Below are 22475 nucleotides of genomic sequence, written 5' to 3' on the forward strand. Positions count from 1 at the left end.
CTGTGGTTTGTTTTCTTTAGTGTTCTAGAGTTCTCTTTCCGATGTAGTTCGTATTTTTCCAGTCTCTTCTTCTCAATGTATTCTACTGTTCATTCATTATAGTCCGTAAAGAATTACGTGACCTTTTGTCTTGTGGCGTCTGTGCGATCCTGAAACTTTTGAGGTGTTAGTAGTGAACACAACATTTTGGCGACCACGCCAGGATCGAGACGCGTGAACATGGATGAGGTAGAAGCGAAGCTGATCGCAAATGGTCAAGCTTATGGCTACACTGGAGAGGCATTGCGTACTTACGTAGAGGAGCGTATCGAGAAGCACGAGGAGAAAGTGCGTGCAGACAGAGAGCGCGACGAACGAGCAGGAAGTAGATTGGAAAGGAAAGATGACGAGCAGCTGCTTGCGAGGATTGCAGATTTGGAGTTGCAAGTCCAGCACGCACGAGAGACTCAGAGTGATGAGAGCACTTTGTTGAATACGACGAATGGCAGTTTAGCGAGCAAGAGGGCTGCCATCAAGATGCCGAAGTTCGACGGTAAGCAGACTGTTGAGACCTATCTCGAACTGTTCGAGGATGTGGCAAAGCAAAATGAGTTCAGCGACGACGAGTACCTGATCCGCTTGCGCGTGGCTGTTGCTGGCAGCAAGTTGGAAGGTGCATGCTATGGCTGCAACACCTTTGCCGAAGCGAAGCGCGAGCTGCTGATGGCGCATGGGAAGACCGCCGACAAAGCGTGGCAAGCCCTGATGGCCATACAGCAGAAAAGTGAGGAGAGTTTCTACCAGTTTGTGGTACGAGTGACGCGCGAGACGGAGAAGTGGGCAAAACTCGCCAGGCCTAGCCGTACCTCTAGCCGCGGACAAATCGGTGAGCTGGACGACACTGAATTGTTCGGATGTGTCGTACGTCAAGTCCTGCTAGAAGCTGTGTCGGCAGAAACTAAGGCCTTCTTGATCGAGAAGAGATGTTACACGAAGGACTTGAAGGCGTTTGCGGAGGATGGTATGGCTTACCAAACAGCCCACGGACGTAGCAAGCTGAAGCCTGCCAAGTCTAGCACCAGCGACAAACGTATACCGTTTGCGTCGGCAGAGTGTTTGACGGTCAGCGTTGATGAGGCTAACAAGAAATTGTCAGCTATGGCGTCTGAGCACCGAAACGCGTACGTCAAGGCAGAGGGACTGTGTTTCAACTGCCTGAGACCAGGACATCGAGTGATGAATTGTCAGAACAAGGGTCGTTGCAAGCACTGCAACAAGCGACACCACAGTCTACTGCACAGAGAGGACAAACAGGTAACATCCGAACCGATAGCCGAATCGAAAGTCGGTACGTATGAATGTAGTGCAAACAGCGTGCACTTGATGACCGGCGTGGCTGAGGTACAAGGACCTAGCCGAAAGGCCAGTGTACGCATATTCATCGACCCAGGTGCGCAGGCATCGTTCATCACCGCGCCACTGGTGAACTCGCTGCAACCGGCACACCTTGGATCGCAAACTGTCAGGCTGAAGGCGTTTGACGTGGAGCCGAAGTTTGAAAAGATGGACAGGTACCGTGTCACCATCAAGGGTGCAACGAAGTCCATTTCCGTCAATGCCTGGCAAAAGAAGTCGCTAGGTCTCCGATTCGATCCGCTAGCAGACAGCACAATTGCACGTTGGCAGTCACAGGGATTGCAGCTGTCTGATGACTCGACAAAGGCCGGATCAAGCGAAGTGCACATGCTGATTGGAGCTGACTACTGCAATGAGTTCCTTCTCCGCAAGGAGCAAATCAATGGAGAGACGGCCTGGCACACTGAAATAGGCTGGGTGCTGTCAGGACCGGCTAATAGTGAAACCAAGTCAGCGACCGTCAGTGTGAGTTGTATTGAACTTGACCGACTGTGGAAGATGGAAGAGGTGCCGGAAATAGCTGAGACGTTACCGGACTTCCCGATAGAGCGGCAAGGCCCTCATTACCAAGTGGGATTGCTATGGCGATCTGAGAAGCGTCCGCCAGCCAACCTAAACCAAGCGATGGCAGCGGCACACTCACTGCTGAAGCAGCTACAGAGACGAGGTCAACGTCTAGCGTATGATGACGTCCTCATCACTGAGTACTTGAAGCTGGATGCCATTGAAAAGGAACCGCATCCGGAGGAAGCCGGCTATTACATGCCGCATCATGCCGTATTCCGTAGCGACGCCTCAACGACGAAGACACGGGTCGTCTTCAATGCATCCGCCGCCTGCACCGGAGCACCATCCCTAAACGACATGGTCGATCCCGGGCCATCACTCCTACCGGATCTCACTGGTATCCTCCTCAGGTTCCGTGAGTATGAATGTGCTGTACAAGCCGATATTCGCAAGGCTTTTTTTATGATCGGAATGCGTGAAGAAGATAGGCCATATCTGCGTTTTGTTTGGCCTGAGATAGGTAGCGAAGAAATGTGTATTTGGCGTTTAAAGAAGCTGCCTTTTGGAGTGAATTGTTCTCCTTTCATACTTAGTGCTGTGCTGCGCTTTCATCTCGATAGTGCATTCGAGTCTGCTTCTGCTGCTGAGCGTGATATCATAGAGCTGCTGCTGCGTAGTTTTTATGTTGATGATTGCGTTTCTAGCTTGCCATGCTGTGCAGATGCTGAAAAGCTGCAGGAGTATAGCGTTAATGTTTTGCAGGGAGCAGGCATGGAGTTGCGGAAGTGGCGAGGGAACACGATGACCTCAGACCCCGAGGCTGGTTCCAAGGCACTGGGTATTGTGTGGAACACCGAGTCAGATTGTATTTCGGTGGCTGCGCTCGGTGATGTTGAGTGTCCCAAGGAAGTGTCTGGTTGGTCTCGTCGTGCGTTGTTGCGTTGTGTTGCCGCTGTGTTCGATCCGCTAGGTTGGGCGTCACCCGCAGTTGTGCCAGGCAAGATGATGTTGCAAGAGAGTTGGAAGCTCGGCGGTGGTTGGGATGACCCATTCCCTATTGATTTGGCTGTCCGATGTGCTTCATGGTGGGGAGAGCTCGCAGCGCTTTCGTCCGTTAAAATCCCCAGATGGATCGGGTGTACTCCAGATGCTCCAGTCACGTTGCATGTATTCTCAGATGCATCCGAGAAGGGCTATGGCTGTTGTTTCTATGTTGTGTCCGGTTTGACGTCTTCTTTGTTGTGTGCGAAGGCGAAGGTTGCACCTGTTGTACGTCCCACTCTTGCGCGTCTGGAATTGTCGGCTGTGTGTCTTGGCGTGAAGATGTTGTCCTTTGTCGTCAATGAATTGAGAGTGCCAATTGAAAGGATTGTGGGGTGGACAGACAGCCTAACCACATGGCACTGGATCTCAAAGCCGTCGTATCACTGGAAGACGTATGTTGCTAATCGAGTTGCTGCAGTGCAAGAAGTTTCGCAGAAGCTGCAAGTAGAATGGCGTCACTGTCCAGGAGTTAGCAACCCTGCAGATCTTGTCTCGCGTGGTGTCCCAGTGTGTGACTTGCAGAAGGAGATGTGGCTGCATGGTCCGTCATGGTTGAGCGATGAGTCTCAGTGGCCACCAGTCATCTCGTTTCAGAGCACCAATGAGTCCGTCACCGAAGCACGCGTGTTGGCTGTGGAGGTTGACACTCCAGTTGTTTGGCCGTGGGAGAAGTTCTCCAAGTGGCAACGAGCTCGCGGTTTGGTCGCAAGTATGCTGTCATGGCGACACAAGGGTGTTTCGCGTGCAGAATTGATTCCATCTGCTGAGTCTGTGATGTTTCGCGCCATCCAAGAGCAATGCTTCCCCAAGGAGTTGTCCCAGTTGCGGAGCAAGGAGCCACTGAAGAAGGGTTCGAAGCTGTTCAAGTTGTCTCCGTTTCTGGATGAAGCTGGTTTGCTCAGAGTTCGTGGTCGTCTGCAGGAGAGCGATCTGTCCTACGAGGTTCAGCATCCGATCATCCTGGGCAGATGTCATCTAAGTGAGTTGTTTCTGCGTGATGCTCACCTTCAGCGAATGCACCAGGGTGTAGAGAGCGTGCTTGCGTTTCTACAACAGCAGTTCTGGATTCTCGGAGCTCGTCGGTTTCTTCGTAGCGTGTCGGAGAAGTGCATTGTTTGCCGCAGATTTCGCGCACAGACTGCTGCTGAGGAGATGCCGCCGTTGCCCTCAGACAGGGTGAAGCACCACCAGCCATTCGGTCTCACAGGTATTGATTATGCAGGTCCGTTGTACGTGCGCAGTTCATCAAATGTTCAGAAAGTGTGGGTCGCACTCTTCGTGTGCGGTACTACTCGCGCAGTGCACCTAGAGCTCGTGGATAGCCTGTCGACAGAGGTGTTCCTGCTAGCATTGCGTCGTTTCATCGCCCGTCGTGGGAAGCCGCTGCGTATACGTTCAGATAATGCTACGACGTTCAAGTCCGCCGCAGACAAGGTGGCAATCCCGTGGTTCTTCAATCCGCCATCTGCCCCGTGGCATGGAGGGTTCTATGAGCGTCTGGTGGCATGTGTGAAAGCTCCCTTGAAGAAGGTTCTCGGTCGAGCGTCATTGAGTCGAGACGAGCTGTTCACTGTCTTGACGGAGATCGAGAGAGTCGTCAACTCTCGACCCCTCACTCCGGTTTCTACGGATGTAGCTGACGAGCCGCCGCTGACTCCAGCCATGATGTTGGGAGACATCTTTGCAACCGGTATTGCCTCGTCTGACAGACCACTCGATCCACGGCAGTTGTCCGCTCGAGTCAAGTATGTCCACACCGTCTACGAGCACCTCAACCAGCGTTGGTCGTCTGAGTATCTCATTCGTCTCAGTGAGTATCATCGGTCGAAGTCAACTCCGATTGTCGTGAACGACGTTGTGTTTATTGCCGACGACAACCGGAAGCGGCAATCATGGCGCTTGGGTAGGGTCGCAGAGCTGTATCCTGGAAGAGATGGCAAGTGCAGGGTGGCCAAAGTCCAAGTTGGCCAATCGTCCATGCTACGGCCCATTCAACGCTTGGTTCCGTTGGAAGTAGCGAAGGAGCATGTTGAGCCGCCTGCTGTGGACGCTGAGCCGCAGCCGCAGACACCCGCGAGCGCTGATCCAGTCAACGTCGTCGATGATGTTGAAATACCTTCGACGACCGTTGAACCGCAAGTTACGCGTCGATCTCGTCGTACCGTTCGACCACCACCTCGTCTTGATTTGTGATCAGTGTGGTTGAAGCCCTTTGGTGGGGAGAATGTTGTGTATCGTGTCGGAGAAAGGTCTTCTGGGGTGTCGTCGAGATCTCGTTGCGACCGTGACTCCTGCTTGTCTCCCTGGCTAGGTGCTGCTTGCTTTGCTTTTTGCGTAGTGTTTTTGATTATTGTTTACTATTGCGTATTGTTAGTGTTCGTTTTGATTTGGTACAATACTTGTTACGAGATACGACACATTGTGTAGTGTGTGTTTGCAGCACGAAGAAGACTGCTCACCAGAACGGTTAGCTCAGGAGCTTGGGCTTACCTTGTGCAATCACAGTTCATCAGCTTGGACATTGCGCTTGGTCCCATGCGAATAACCGACTAGAATAGTAATTATTTCTTCGTTGCATTTTTGAATTGTGTTCTTGCTAGCTTGTTGATTTATTTAGTTGATGTGTTGATTTGTGTTTGATTACTTATTTATTTGATGCGCGATTTATGTGCGCTGATTGCGTGATGGCATGCAATTATGATCATGCTTGCGCCAGCTAGCTAGATGCCTGCGCCGCGCACTGATGTTGAATGAGTTAGTATGCGCCCCGCGCGGTTCATGCATATATGGTACATGGTGTGTAATGTTTGCCGCACACGCGTATACGTGCCGCGCCTCGTACTGCTCATGTGCCTCGCGCCATACTTATGCTGTCGCTTTGCCGCCAAATTTAGCTTCCGCTTTCCGAGCGCTGTACGCTCTTCTGTACGCTCATGCCAAAGTTGGACGCACGGTGTGGCTGGCCAACGCTTTACCCCTCATGCGTTGTTCTTTTCCTCGATGCTGTGGTTTGTTTTCTTTAGTGTTCTAGAGTTCTCTTTCCGATGTAGTTCGTATTTTTCCAGTCTCTTCTTCTCAATGTATTCTACTGTTCATTCATTATAGTCCGTAAAGAATTACGTGACCTTTTGTCTTGTGGCGTCTGTGCGATCCTGAAACTTTTGAGGTGTTAGTAGTGAACACAACACCCACCTTCTGGGATACTTTTCTAACAATTACATCGATATGCTTGGTCCATGACAGGCAGTTGTCAACTTGGATACCAAGGAGACGAGTTATCTATTGACTATAAGTTGGTTTGTCAGTTGTGTGACATGACATGAATAAAATCAAGAGTACATAACCCCCCCAGAGCAGTGTGCAACGCCTGATCCAGCTCTGCATAGGGTCTTGGTCGAGCGGAATCGGATCTTTGCGTCATAAATACCGTACACATCTGAGGGGAACCCGGGGAGTCGCGGGTACTCTTGGATCAAAAACAAGAGGTATATTATGTATCAGATTGCAACGACCAGGAGGCTCTTAGTAGTGGCTGCAAATGACCGATATCCGTCACTTTGCAGCTCCGCATCAGACACCTGTAGCTGGCCTGAAGAGTTGTAAAATTACTCCTTCGTAGCCGGGGGAGTCCGAGCGAGGGCGATTCACGGCTTGGTCAAAAAACTGTCGGCCTGGAACGTAAATACATAATCCTACACAGTTGCGAGGGCATGATGCTCTGATCAGGCCCGAGGTCTGTGAGTGATCTTGCCCGAGGTCGCGACGCCCAAGGGGCGTAGCCCCGAGGGCGTCGCGACCGAGGGCAAGATTACTCACATGACCGAGGGCCTGATCAGAGCGGCATGCCCGACGCAACTGTGTAGGATTGCGCTTCAGACAAGGCCCACCTCACAAACAACAAGGCCCAGTACAGATTCAAACAGAAAGAAAGCCTTGACGGCAAATGAGTTGATGTCACATTGTGTGCAGTGATCATAACAAACAGCTATTTGTTTGGTCGGAACTTTCCAGTTTTGAGATGAAAGTATTCAAGTACAGTGAAGGCAGTAGTAACGTTAGTACCAGTAATATGACGGATTCGGAATAAACCCGTTCTTCGAGTTAGATGATTGCCAGAGTAAGGTTCAAATGCGAGTGCTGAGAAGCTGCAGCCTTAGGGCAGGTACAAAATGTACTTGTGGAGGTCTGCTTCCCTTGTGTACGTTTCGCCGCGAGAAACAGGATCAGCTGCAAGGTCGGTTGGCGTTTCTGGTCTCCCTGCAGACGTTCAAGACAGTAGTGAGTATGATAATTTTGGAGAAGGGAGACAAATTTTTAGTCCTCGTCGGAGATGTTGCCCAAGGCAAGGACTTCGAAAAATGGTAAATGCGCATGTGCGGCGCGATGCTGTACGACTGCTGTTCTTGACCGGCTAAGCGGTCAAGATCGACTGATCTTGACTGCTTATTCTGGCCGCTCATTGGCCGTCTCCTGGCAACAAGCACGTGCCATGTCTGAAACGTGGATCTGCCGACACAGTTCACCTGGTTCACACGCCTGACCTGGCATGCTGCCTTGCGTGAAAGGAACATTTTTCCGAAAGCAAGCTTCTTCTCCAAAATTCGAAATTTCTTTCCAAAAATGCCGTCGTCCTTGACCTCGAAGCTGAATGTTGTTAGGATAGAAAATTAGCGAAGATGTAGCCGACCCATTCTGGCAAGCCGTGTGCCCTCTGGATATGCAGTTGTTCGCCATGGTCAACAATCTTCTTCTCCTTCGTTCGTACTTTCACTTTCCTGACCACGAATACAAGCGGTACCCATGCTCAGGTTAGTGTTTATTTGTCTGTCTATGCACATACATGTAATACAATGCACTGCTCGTGCTGCAGGCACTGGCCGATCGTGGAAATAGAGGAAGCAGCCAGCTTTCTTTGAATTCTCATCCTTTCAACAAAAATATGTACACAATCACACTTTCCTTGGCTCCTTTTTCCCACCGCCACCATGCATGCACTGCTTTTCAAATTTGTGTTTGCTTTGGCAGTGGTTTCATGGGTATCCTTCAGCCTTCCGTGGCATTCAAAATTCAGAATAGTTTCCACCCAGGTGCTAGTGCCTCTGTTCTGCTTAGCACATTGTAGTAAAATTATTTGCAACTGTCCACCACTGCACTCTTGGCTCACATTCACCACACCATAGCGAGGAAGTTTGTTCTTGGATAGATGTCTGGAGGATGTAGAGCATCTATCCAAGAACAAACGTCCTCGCTATGGTGTGGTAAATGTGGGCCAAGAGCGCAGTGAGGAGAGGTGGACAGTTTCAAATTATTTAGCCACATCCGATCCTTTCTCCGATAATTATGGACATGTTTTACTATACCGGTATATTGAATGGCCACTAATGCTTCTATTGAGAGGTAACACCATTCAGGAAACTGAGGAAAGCCAACCGGTGTTGCACAGGATTTGAGGTTGAGAAGAAAAGATGTTCCGATAAAAGAACTGCGAGTACATGGGAAACGTATTATGGAAAGGGCAGTCTGAGTCGAACTAGGATCTCCTGTTCCAGAGCGTGAATATGAATACCGTAAAGTCGCGGATAAAAGCCGGGTTTGCATACAAGCACATCGCAGATAGAAGCCTGAAAATCAAACGGGTCGAATGCATATAAGCCCGTCGCGGCGTAGAAGCCTTGCTCTATGCACGCGCGGATCGGGTGGGTCAAGAGTGCATGCGCTATGAATGGTGCATAGTAAAACTGCCGCCATACCGGTAGTCAGTGGTAGATCTACGCGTGTCGCACGTAGAAGCCTGGCATACAGGTCTGGCAAAAATATCAGTGGTGCATAATAAGCATGGTTTGCATTAAAACCTGATGGAGAAAGCGGCTTATGTGCTTATAAGCCCGGCTTTTATCCGCGACTTTACGGTACAGTAGAATGCCGATATTCCGAACAATCACTTATTCGAAATGCCAGTTTTCATATTGAGGAGCTAGAGTGTGTCTAGTTCCTGTGAAGAGAATGTGAGAACTGATGGAAACGTGAAGGAATGTGCAAGTCTTAGATGGATGTGTGACTGCTCCGTTATCCGAATTTTTCCCCATCCGAACCCCCTGGAGAAAGCGTGCGCCCGAGGGGTGCGGATAATCTACACTCTGCTGTAACAGTTATGTACAATGCGTGCCGATGCACATTGGACAACGTTGCAAATGTAGAATTGTAGGTGGACTGTGGTTCACATTAGACGATCGGAGTACCCCCACCAAACGAAGAGAGCTCAACATCACAAGGTAGAGCTTGCATGTACAATCGAAAAAGAGTACATATACCATTAGCTGATGTTGTTAGTGTGCGTTACGAAGTCTGAAGAAAATGTTGAACGATCTCGGCTGGGATGACGGCTACACCTTAGCTCAGTGATTAGAGCATCGCTGGCCTCAAGCGAAGGTCCCTGGTTCGAATCCTGGTGATGACAGTCAATTTTTTCTTCAGACCTTTCCCGTTAGTGCCTTTCCCTCTAACCAGTGAATATTACTGTTAGCTTCGTACTTTGAGTGATTATCACTTACAGTTACATATACAATGTATTTGATAATTTCTTAGCGCATGAAAATCGGTGTCAGTACCACAATATTCCTCCCTCACTATATGAGTCTAGATACTTTGAATGTGGAACAGGGTCCAGGACAGGATCGTCTGCTCTATCCGAATTATGGCCTGGTTGCAATTTGTCTATTTACCAGCAGGTACATCGCACCAGGGAGTCATAGCACCTACACTGTAGGGAGACTACACAATACTTTATAGAATTTTGGTTCAGGATTTGGAGGTTCTCCGTGATCTGTGCAACCCGCGATCACGGCCTTGACCTACTGACCCTGAGAACGGCCCAGGTTAGCAATACCATGTACGAGCGTGTATAGATCTGCCCAATGGTGCCCCAAGGGTGGCTGAAACAGGAACCCCTGGGTCAAACAAACCCCATGTCATTTAGCTTTACAGTCGCCTGTGCCGTCTACCTAGATGCTACAACTCCCTGCGTTGCACCCAGTAAATGCAGCACATCAAGTATACAGCCATGTAGTGTTGGTTGTCACCTGTTCTGATCGTGTGATATCACAAACAATCTTCTACGGTCCATTCATTTTTAACCTGGCACGTTAGGGGCCGTCCATAATTATCTATCTTTAACAGATTGAGTATCTTTGAAACGAGAAAAAAATCGTTCATGGGCGGGTGGGTCAAGAAGGGTTTCGTAATGAAAAATATTGATAGCTGAAACACTAGTCCATTCCAGCTATTTTTCGTTGAGGGGTGAGTAGGTGGGGGTGGGGGACGGTCACAAGTTACTCATAACTAAACTTTTCATTTCGTGAAAATTATCAATAATGCCGGGTCCATAATTGTCGATCTTTTACACGAAGAGAAAAAGTTTCGTTTGTGGGTGGGTCAAGGGGAGTTTCGTTTCGAAAAAAATATTGATATTACAGACATCAATCGGGGGGGGGGGGGGGGTGGAGGAGGGTCCTTCTTTCATTTCGTGAAAATTATGGATAATGCTGGATAGCTCCTTTAGTCTATGCAATAAAATAGTTGTTTTCTTCACACAGTACCGTAAAGTTTAAACAATATCCGGCCATGTTTGTACCGAACATTTTTTCGAAAGGTAAAATGTTGCCTTGAGTACGTTCTCAGCAACATAGCGGGCCAGTTTCAACTAAGTGGACTGCAAACTTGCATCGCTGGTTGTTGCAGCTCCATCACAGGTCGTATCACGGGAAATTGAGTCCAGCTTCACTTCTAGGTTGGGTGACACGTGATGGGCATCACTTCCTGCATGCTGGTGCATGTGACTCAAGAGCTCTGGCTGGCAAGCAGTTTTAGACTGCAGGTGCAATACAAGATTTTTCTGCGATGTGCTATGCATTGTGCATTGCATTTCTCGAGAGACACTTTATGCTATGTGAAAAAAAGAATTTCGCTCATGTGGTATTGTGCATCATGCAGTGCAACTTTCCCACAAAACTGGACTCAAAGCACCTTATAGCTAGCTGTGGTTCACAGCAAAGATTTTCCTATTTGCGACTCTTGGTTTAATGGGTGCAGTAGCATGCATGTGCCTGGTGATATTGTTGCAATGGATCATAGTGAGGGCGTAGCAGTACTTGTGCACTGATAGTTGGTAATGGCATGAGTACATAACCAAGAGTGGGCAACTCGATGATCCCTCTGCCCACGGCAGAAAGTTTCATCACTTCGGTTTTTGGGGGCCATTGGGCTCATTAATACCATCATGCGTAGCCAGAGATCAAAACTTGTACATCACAGCTACGGTAGTTGAAGCAGAACAATGAACTGTGGATCCATGCCTACTGAACCTGATGAAACACTCTATCTACATGGCACATGTAGAAATATATGCGCGCTTGCTCATAATCATTGGATTTCGAAGCCGATCGCACCTTATGTTAGTAGTTGCACATTCTTAGCAGTTATGTAGTTTGATAATAACGTTACGATAGATTATCAATACTGGTGGAAACGTTATGCTGGTTGCATATTTTGTACCCGGTGTGCCATGACCAGGCATGCTAATTCATCGGATATTAGCAAGTTTGCCTGCCTGCTGGGTGTTGTATCTTAGCTTCACTGTACTACAAATACGATAGGCTTAGTTTTCCTAAATTGCTTCTTTATAACATCCAGTTTGTTTTGCTGCAATCTTTTCACGTGTTTTGCATGATTGTAGCCAAGGGTGAATACCATTATCATGAGCCAAGGTCTCTGAGAACTCATGTCTGAAAGCTGGTCATGTTGGCCCAACGATGACTTTCATTGCCTGTATCCGCCACCTTCATACTGGAATGAACTGGAACATGTTCACTCTCTGTTTCTCATGTGGAAGGACGGAACAGATTGTTTGTCTGTCTCTGTGGATCACCGAAGGCTGAACAGTACAGTTGGAAGAATATTGGATCTCACGAAGTGACTGAATCTGAAGCGGCTGACATGCATCTGCACAGCGCTTTCTTTCTGAGATTTGCTTCAAGGCAGGTTATTGTGTACAATTTTGTCCACAGTATTCCTATATTTGCCAAACGTATTTCTCTGATAGTATTGTGACTACACACGCGCAATGATCTCTCCGTCATCAGTCTTTCGCAATGATGTGGCTCACTGACGACAGCATGCATAGCCATAGATCAAATGAGCAGCTGAGGTAGTTGAATCAGAAGAATGGATCAATGCATCCTGAACCTGGTGTACTGCCTATATGCACCCTCAGTAGTATTTGTAACGTGTTAACTATGAAGTATCAATATTGCTTCTCTTCTATGTGGGTGGTGTGAGTGAATATCAGATGGTCTGTACTGCCATGGCCGATGGTGTTCTCTGGAAGATGTTGGGTTGGACCATTGTGCCCTCTTGCAATATGCTGTTGCAGCCTGAAGGCAATGAAAAAGTTCGAATGCTGATCTGCTTTCAAGCGTAGAATGTTACATTATGTGCATTACATATTTGCATAATTATGTTTTGTACTGGAGTGTGAATGTGCGGCAAGGGCATGCACATGTAAGTATATCGCACTGCAAACAGCCTAAGAGTTCACGTGGTGTGTGATAAGTAAACTTTTGGAAAGTGCGTGCACAGTCGAATCATGTAATGTTAAAACAGCCTTCGTGCTCCTCCCTGAATGGCTGCACAAGTAGAAATCTCCGTCTTCCTTTGCTTCGTTTTGCTTGAGCTGGCATGGTGGTCGTAGAGTTGGAAATTGTCAAGTATGATAACAATCGTTGTTTGGTCTGGAGACAAGAATGCATTTGGATATTTGTCCCAGGACTGCATGGCTTCCAAACTGCATGTTGAATGCCATAGATGATTATTGTTCGGTTCAAGAAAGGACTCGTGGGTCTGTCTGGCTATTGTGAGCTCTCGCTAGTCCATTTCCATAGCACTTGCTCTGGATTCACTCGCTGGAATATTCTCCAGTATAGAACAAGAAGTTTAGAAAACCTACTGGTGATATTAGTATGTTATACTAGTTTCTCCGCACTGTACCGCAGCTTTTGTTATTACACACATGCGGGTTATATAGTTTATCTACAATCCAGCATGATGTTCTTCCAAGAACGCCCCCGACCTAGGCCCTCGGAACGACGTTCTTTGGTGTGCAACATCACTTATAGTTCTAAATCTTAGAATTACCGGTAAGCGCAGGATTTTAGTGATCACGGTTCCAAATGCATGTTATTGCACTCCACCTTTGGGACTTATTAAACATAGCACTCCACCTTTGGGATTTATTAAGAGCTGCATGCATGCCAAAGCTTGTCATAAAAGAAGAGCAGACTTAAATAGGCATCTTGTACGCATGATTTCTAACATGTAACATCCCTGCCGAAGAGTGTTCTTCCATACTACAGTAGAGTCGAGCGTCCAAGAACGTTGTGTCCAAGAGGTTAGCCTGGGGTGTTCTTATTTTTCAGCCATCCGGCTGCGCTCTTGTAGCATGTTCTTGGAAACAATCATGTTAGGATCATAATTATGTATCTCGAAAGCTACCGGAAAACCAACACCACCATTCTTTTATTAAGGCGGTGGTGTTCTTAGCATTTCAGGCTGGACATTCTTGGGCAACACGTTCTTCGGCGCCTGACTCTACTGTAGTACTGTACATGAAATACAGCTGCTACAACTGTAGTAATAAAAGAATGCTGATTATCCGAATGATTGATTGTCCGAACTGCTCAGGCTGCATGGCAGCAGGCTGTCATCAACATGCATCCCATGATAATTTCGAGGAGCTGGAGTGTGTGCCAAAAAGAATGAGAAATGAAAGTATGCATGAGTAAATGAGTATGTTTTAGATGAGTGTTTTCCCACGCCCTTATCCGAACATACATGCACTCGATCGCCATAACCCCTGGCACACAGCACACAGCTTCAGAACCTGACAGAGTATGATATGGGTATGTCACAAGTACTCCCAGGTCCCGAAGCTTTCGTCTCAACTAAGGATCATAATCGACGACTTGTAATGAACAACATTTTGGTGGTATAAAACCGTACTTGTTTACGAATGAGTTTAAAAGCATGAGAACTATCCACAGCAGACATTCTCACTGTTCGGAGTTGCCAAAAAAGTGGTGCATGTACAAATCAGGGATTGGTACCATACAGTGTACCAACATCTGAGGTGAGTCTATCAGGAAAGTGAATGTCGTCCACTCTATAAAATGGGGTCCCTCAAGAAAGATGGGATTTTGCAGCCATGGACGTTTCCAGCCAGGTGACTGTATATACAGTGATCTAAGTTATGCAAAGCATGACATGAATGATTGGCTGGACACGTCGAAGAGAAGGAAGAGAGAAGCAGACCAACCTTACACCAGCTGAGTGTAGTGGCCCAAAACAACAAACTAATTCTGTGTGGCCTTAGAGGAGCTGGGCAAGATGTGTACAGTGAATTAAACAATACAGTAAACGTGGGAGAAGAAGTGACAAGACTGAGTATGATACACTGTGCCAGCACAGTGCACATACTAGTGCAACTGTTGGTGTAGTTACAGTTAGCCCACACAAGCAGGTCACTCGATTGTAGATACACAGAGCGCATTCTACATCATACAAAACATGTTGAGCTAGGCAGCAGTGGCTGGCATTTACCGACATGCACCAATGCCAATGCGCGGCTTGAGCAAATATTACAAGCCTCAGAACACCCATACGCCATTTTAGAGACAGAACAAGGCGATGAGTAAGCACCAAAGGATTATATGAATAGCGGCCAGGCAATAATTCAGACCACTGCTGCTAATCAAGGACTAGTTCCTAGTACTAGTATGTTGTCAGTGTACCCTGAAACGATGCAATCACAGCGAACGTGATACATGCACATCATGTTGCCTGGTTCTTGGATAAAAGTTGTATCCTCAATGCGTGAGGTTTGTGGGGTCCCTCCAGCTTCTCAGAGTCCTGCACAAAAAAGATAAAAGCAAGTGCAGGTAGAATAATAGTAAGCTCACATAAAACCTCTTCGTCTTGCTAACAAATTTCGTGATTAAATCCACAGCATGGGAACGAAGCTACAGGAAAAAAGTTCAACCATAATAATGCAAAAAGGCAACTTTAGCTAATCATATTTTTGGCAGCAACACTATACTGTTTGTATAGGAGAGTTGGCTTGGTGTATTCATGCCAAATGAACTCCCTATAGTATTGTATTACTGTACTTCATCATTTTACTTGAGCATTCATTCCCAGTAGCCCTAATGTCTTCTAACAGAGTGCCCAAGGTACTGCATATTCGGCGCATATTTTATTTTCGGCTAATATCGGCCTGTGCATTTTTAATTCGGAAAGTGGTGGACATCACGCAACTGAATTGTAAATATAAGGAGGTTTGTCAACTGACAACCGCATACTTTTTCGACATCACTAATAAAAGAATTTTGCGTCCAGCGCATGCGCCAGGAGTGAATAGCAACTGAATAGAGCGGTTGTCATTTATTTACTAGAGGAAACGCAAAAGGTAACAAGATTACGTAACCAAAGGTGAGAAGACACTGAACGAACTGTCAACCTACGAATACAACCTCAGTGCAACAACGTGCTCTTTCTGCTTACAAAAGCAGAAAGAGAAAGAGCATGTTGTTGCACTGAGGTTGTATTCGTAGGTTGTATTCGTAGGTTGACACTTCGTTCAGTGCCTTCTCCCCTTTTATGTACTGGGCATTTGTAGCCTAAAATTTGTTTCGCAATGTTCAATGTGACAGTGTATACAGGCATCAGCAGTACAGGCTGAAATGGCACCTATGCATAATTTTCCCGCGGTTTTTTGTGCGGGGCAACTTCACAACCTCGACACTGTACTTGCACCACGCAGCGCAGCATGCAGTCTCATGCATGCACGCGTGGAAACTCTGATGATCGTAGAGCCCTACGTACCTGCTTCGCGTTTGCTGAGGCTGAAGTACAATGTACAAATTTTTTTCCTTTGTGTTGGTGAAGAATCAAACTCAAAGCAAGACATTTATTTCCTTCTTGGAAGGCAAGGGTTGTCACAGTTTGCTGTTGTGTATAAGTAGCAAGTTAGTTAGAGATCAGTAAGCAGCTGACACAATCATGCCAAGCAACGCTCATTGTATCGTCCCTGGCTGCTCAAATCGTAAAAGCAGCTGCAAGTTTGGTTTGTTTGAAACTGATGATGCGAACTCGCAAGGACGAAAAGTGTTTGTGAAGCGTCGTCTATGTGGATCAGATCTGGCTCGTGTTGGCTGCGGAGGAACAGCAGAGGTCTGTAAAGCTGTATCTTTTCATCGTTTGCCTAAAGATTCGGATCGACGCCGGCATATCAGGGCCGAGTGGCTTGCCAAAATACCAAGAGTCAACACTCCTCTTTCTGGAAACTCGTATGTCTGTGGGGTGCACTTTCCTGGTGGTCGACCTGTGACGGAGGACGAGCCACCTTCCCGTTTCTTGGACAAAGCCGTCGTAGTGAAGAGGAAGAGCCGTGTTTCGACAGGCGAAGTCAGTCGACCCGTTGAAGCGATTGATATTGATGACGATGTTGATTTACCAGTCACAGATGAATCGGTGCCTGAGGCTGCAACACTTTTAGCTGACCATGATTATGGTGAAGTTCCCGTTCTCCAAGAGAACAAAATAAAGACTTTGGAAGCACAAGTGGCTAAGTTGCGGTCCCAGTTGGAGCAGGCCTTGTACAATTTGGATGAATCGGAAGAAGCTTTGCGGAAATGCCAACTCCATTACTCGAACATCCGACATGACAACAAGATTGTACTGTTTTACACGGGCCTGAGTTCTCTGGCGTTTGACTTGTTGCTGGATCAGTTGCGGTGTGGATGTCAAGACATGTGCTTTGCTACTAAAGTGCCAGCTGATTTCCTTGGCCAGGACAGCCGTGGCAGACGAAGAGCATTGGTGTATGAAGACGAGTTGCTATTGACCCTTGTCAAACTTCGGCATGCTTTCCCTGAGTCAGATTTAGCACTGCGATTCGGAATAGATCAATCCACGGTGTCCCGAATATTTTCAACGTACATTCGTTGCATGTACTTCTCTATGAAAGAAGTGGACATTTGGCCGAGCCGGGCTCTGATTGATCGCTACATGCCCGACGTCTTCAAAGACAAGTACCCACGCACCCGGGTAATTATTGACGCAACAGAGTTTCCCATTGAGAAGCCAGCCAACCCAACTGTACAAGCAGCCACCTGGTCGAATTACAAAAACAGGAACACTTTCAAACTGTTAGTTGGTGTGACACCTACCGGTGCAATATCGTTTCTGTCTCCTCTTTATGGCGGGCGCATTTCTGATAAGAAACTGACAAAGCGAAGTGGGCTAATGAAGTTGATGGAGAAGGGTGATGCCATCATGGCCGACCGTGGTTTCGACATTGCCGATCTGCTACCGGAGGGTGTCGATCTCAACATACCCCCGTTTCTTGGTTCTCGAGATCAGCTTGATGAAGAAGAGGTGATCGAAACTCGGCGTATTGCTAGCGTGCGTATTCATGTGGAGAGAGCAATGGAAAGGATCAAGAACTTCAGGATAACTCACTTCTTATCTTCCGTGTTGTGCCCTTTGGCTGAGCAGATCATATTTGTGTGTGCATTCCTCACTAACTACATGGAGCCCCTGGTACCTCCGCCTGTTAGTAAGCCATCGACACAGTCTGCACACTTTTCCTCTGCTGCAGAAGTTGCCCAGATATCACCAGATGCAAACATTTCTGCAGTGGCTGTTTCAGCTGGCACATTTCTTTCACCTGCCATTACTGCTTCTGCTGCTGCTTCCGCTGCTACCAAGTTGTCATCTGCTGTAGCTGCTACTTCTGCTGCTACGAACGTGCCATCTCCTGTAGCTGCTACTGCTGCTGCTATCAGCGTGCCATCTTCTTCTGTAGCCGCTGCTGCCTATGTGACCACTCCCGTATGTTTGTTTTGCAAGCGCTCAGATGGCCCACTTCTTAGAGTTTGTAGGTCTTGTAACTCACGCTACCACCATATGTGTCAGAATGATGATGAAGATGGGCGTCTATGTAATTCTTGCTTTATGACCAGGCCGCTCTGTTGAAAGCTTTTTGCGCATGCCGATATTCCTACGTGGCCTCGGTATTTTCTTCCCCTCTTTTCTTTGTGTTATGTTGTGAGTAATGGTGCCCCTACACAATGATGCTTATTTCACTCAGGACTTCGTACTTCGAAGTAGAAGTAGTGATGCTCCTATTTGTCTGTTTGTGCTGTTCACCAGGTAGGAAATGTGGCCTGTGACTGCTGCAAGTGCCGCTTACTTTGAAGTAAATACGAATACTCATGTAACGTTCATGCCTTTTTGAACTCCGTTGTAACACGGAATGGCGAGCTATTGTAAACCAGTTGTACGTGCCGTTTTTGTAGTGGTTACCAGTAATGGCAGTATAACTTACTATAACGCACTGTTTACAGCAGAGTTCCACCGTCTTGGGTACATGTATACAACACTACCTAATCATGTACAAATGCAGGAAGCCGGTAGCTGATGGAACTATCCACCATCTAATCACGGCGTTTATATCAAGAAGGAGCTACAGAACAGGGCAGAACAGAAAAAGCTATAATAAAGAACATAGAGTGCAGCGTATAGAACAGTTCAGACGCACTTACAGAAGAAAAGATTGCCACAAATCAGGGAAGAATGTAAACAGTCAAGACTACAGGAACTGGAGCAAAGTGAGCAATGGTCATCTCAGATGACGAGGAATATATCTATTACCAAGAAACTTGATCACAGAGCCAGTTTCGGGAGAACATGATCAAAATAAAATGTTCGGCAAGCTGCGAGAGTTTTCTTGACATGCACTTCACAAAATGAAATGCGCTCAACAAAAAGATCATTGCAGGGAGACCACACTACAAAGTCACAAAATTGAAGGCCTGCAGCAAAGAGCTGCATTTGCACTTGTGTATAGTAGGCATGTGTTGTTTTGAGAGAAAGCACACCATCCTTGTTGGACAAACAAAATGATGCAGTAGACCCAGCTACCTCTGCTAGACTTTGGTCTCTAGCAACAAACGGGCATTTAATCTCGAGCAAAAGTGATGTATCACCATCCCTAACAATGCCATCGGGACTGGCACCAAACCAGCATTCATCAGCATGCACAAATAAGCCACATGCAACAACATCTATCAGCTTGCCAGACTTGGCTTGGTGGGCTACGTAGGCACATCGTGCCTCTTCTTCATGATCAATCCCCCATCTGGTTGCAGGAGTGGTGAACGCCGGCCGATCAATGATAGTTTTTATGAGGGATGACGGGTCAGTCTGAGGTCGTCGATGAGCTACAGTATGGGCAATGGAAGCTGTAATACGCTTCTTTCGTTCATTCCTCCAGAGTTCACTTGTTGTTTGGGATGCAGTGGCTTCTTGCAGGGCATTGGCTTCTTCACAAGTAAGTATGACATTGGACTCGTACCACAGCATCTGCTTGTCCTCAGTTAGCCACTCGCAGTCAGATGGCACAGGTGTCACATCACCTGATCTGCTGTGCTCAACCTGCCACTTGTCCTTCTGTTCCCCTGCCCTAGCCAGTCTCTCCTTTTTCTGCGCTTGGGCTCTGTGCAACCTGTCCTCCTTCTGCTTAGCAGCAAATCCTGAGCTACCAGCAACAAGAGGCAATGCTAGGTGGATGGAGTTGGAGTGAATGGTTGAGTTGGCGTATTCCTCCACACGCCGGGCAAAGTCCATCCGCTTTGCAACAGCACGAGGGTCAAGTACTTCTGCAGCAGAATGCTTACGTTTCTTTGGCGCAGATTTGTCAGTGGTACTGCCACCTCTACGCCACTCCATGTCTTGAACCAGCATGGGCTCACTCTTTTTACCTGCACCTGCAGGAGGCTGGTTCCACTTTTGCAGCATGTCCGTGCACGTCGGAGCGTCACTAAACCCAAGCAGAGTGAACTCGGACAAGCCATACATCAGTGCAGCTATATGCTTGCAACTGGCAGTAACACCCTTGCCAGCAGGACAAGTGCACTGAGCACCAACAACACTGGTGGCAGATCCTGAGTCACACTGAGCAACGAGCCGAAGTTTGTAGTCAGCTTTGGTCTTCATTTCAGGCTGACAGCGGGCACGGTAGTACACACGGCTGTGGGCCTTCATCAGTTCGATTTTCTGGACATAACCTGCTCGATACAGACGAATTGACTTGCTATCAGTGGCAGCAAGCGCTTTGAAATTCTTGGCAGGTCCATCGCTGGTCATAGTGTCCACGAAATAAGAAACCATAGTTTGCATGGAGAACGACAGGGAGAGTAGCCTTCCACTCGCAGATTTAATCGGCTGCCACCCAGTAACAGGAAAATCCAGAGGGTCGTGGGGAATAACAGCAAGCGCTGCAGCTGGCGGAGGTGGCCCTTCCTTGCCATCACCGTCGCCTTCAGAGAAATGCTGAGCAAGTCTGTAAACGACACGAGCAGATAAATAACAAACTCAGATTCACAAATAATTTCAAAAAAATAAGATTTTGTTGTGGGAAGAAAACAACTCACCTCGCAACTAGATCGGCTTTCTTTCCCGACTTCTTGAGACCATACTCTCCACACTTCACCTTCAGAAGGTTCAAGGTGAGCTGGGAAAAATCCTGACTGACTGCCATCTTCCTGTCAACTAATATCGAAACTGTCTTCCACTGCAACGACTGAAAACAAAGGAGAGCCTCGCGTCGAGCAAGTTGCCCCGCACAAAGGTGCGAAGTCGCGATGGCGACCTGGCCGCCATGTTTTATGCATAGGTGCCATTTCAATGTGGCCGAGATGTGTTTTTGCCCTGGGGAGGCTGCAATTTAAAAGCGTCGAAAATTTGCATACTTTACAACACAGTACTGAGCATGCGGTAAGCTGATGATGAAATGAATTGGAGGTACTAATAATGCTAAGGGATTCGGGGGCGCATCAAAGGGGTCAGCACCAAGGAATGGGATAGATTTGTGCCCAGTTCGGGCATGTATATTGGGTATAGAACGGAAATTATTGGCTAAGCCTCGGGCGACTCCTACCAGTATTGCCACCAATGGCCCATGGCTACTGATCTCTGTGATAGAAATGAGACGTGTATGTGAAACCAAAATATGGCTTTTCAAGATGTACTGTGAGACATGCTGTTATTATTATTACTTGCATGTACGCGTTGGAGTCAACCATGCAAGCATGATCCACAACTTCGCTTATGCTGAACATGATAAACAGGACTATGACAGGGGAAAAAATGAGCTAGAACGATGATAATAATAATTATGATACTTATATCATATATATTATATACAATGTAGCTCATGGGTATTGAAGATATGTCATTTATGAATATGTCCATAATATGAATATTGCAGCCTGAGTGATAATGATAGTGCTATTTCCTGAGTTTGACTGTTTCAGGATCTGTCGGAATATCACAATGCACAGACCCTCATGCATAGATCTCGCCATGCTGGTCTGTCATGGGCAATGGCTCCCAGGCTCTGCAGAGCGTCTACTATTGAACAATCCAGCATTGGCTTGGCGCAGATCTCCCACCATAAAAACTACAGCCGCGAACCACGTAGTGGAAAGCTACAAAAGATGGCCAACCCATTTTCACATGTACAGACAATTTGCAAAAACGTTCCGAACATTCAGGGAGAAGACATTACTTGCATGACACATTGGCAGAACGAACAAGGCAGACTCGAACATTCCAAGATTCTGCAGCCGTTGCGTTTCAGGTGTTGGGTGGCAGCTCCGTTACTGAGGCCGTATACAAGTCGTCGAGCTCGGCTAGCCGCCGCCAACTAGTCAGCGCAACCTCGGCCACGCGCTCGCATTAGCTCCATGCCCGCGTTGACGGAGCTCCGGGTGACCAACAAGCCGAACAGCTGCAAGTCGCGACTCCACAATGACACTGGCCGTCCGCGTGCTCTAACACTCCGCTCCACTCGTACTCCCTCTTTAGCCGTTTCGCTGCTCGTCAAGCCCTGCAGGTAACTTGATTTCTTGAAGGGTACAGACGTCTATGCCGTAGAAAGAGAGGTACCGACACAAGCCAGTTCCTCTTGACGGCCGACATGAGGCCCCGCACATTGAAAATTCCGACAGCAAATTTTTCTTTTCCTCCGTAAAGCGTTCGTTCATCAGCTCGTACCATTGATTCCCGTCGCATCGTCCCGTCACTAATGTCCAATGAAAACTGCTCCCCAGTTGCGCGAGGAGACTACATTTCCTCCGGTGAGCGAGGAAGAAGAGCGGAGTTACCCAACTCAACCAAACATGCTGTTATGAGTCGCAAATTTAACGATTGTCCAAAATTCATAGGTTAACGAGAAGATATGTTAACAATCTTGCAGTATTCTGCCATATCCACACACAGCATATATGAAGCAGTACGGCCTCAACGGATCTATTATAACAAAGAAATGTCATCCGTTAAAACGTTAGATTTGCTTCCTCGTTATATAATATATACTGTAAGACATGATTGTATATTATAAAATCATGTCTTACAGT

At 47.4% G+C, this 22475-nt stretch overlaps 2 protein-coding genes across 2 annotated transcripts; one reads left to right on the plus strand and one right to left on the minus strand.

Annotated features, from left to right (window-relative positions):
* The first annotated feature begins 219 nt into the window (after nt 1–219).
* Nucleotides 220–5139, plus strand: LOC135807084 (uncharacterized). The gene has a single exon (XM_065321157.1). It carries the CDS (start codon nt 220–222, stop codon nt 5137–5139), a length of 4920 nt encoding a protein of 1639 aa, XP_065177229.1.
* A 13251-nt stretch (nt 5140–18390) lies between these two features.
* On the minus strand, nt 18391–20709 carry LOC135805371 (uncharacterized). The gene is made up of 2 exons (XM_065319398.1): nt 20490–20709; nt 18391–20398 (listed from the first exon to the last, which is right to left on the minus strand). The coding sequence occupies exons 1-2, from the start codon at nt 20594–20596 to the stop codon at nt 18721–18723; spliced, it is 1785 nt and encodes a 594-aa protein (XP_065175470.1). The 5' UTR covers nt 20597–20709; the 3' UTR covers nt 18391–18720.
* Between the last annotated feature and the right edge of the window lie 1766 nt (nt 20710–22475).

The sequence above is a fragment of the Sycon ciliatum genome, chromosome 1, assembly GCF_964019385.1.
Source record: "Sycon ciliatum chromosome 1, ocSycCili1.1, whole genome shotgun sequence".
NCBI lineage: Eukaryota > Metazoa > Porifera > Calcarea > Leucosolenida > Sycettidae > Sycon > Sycon ciliatum.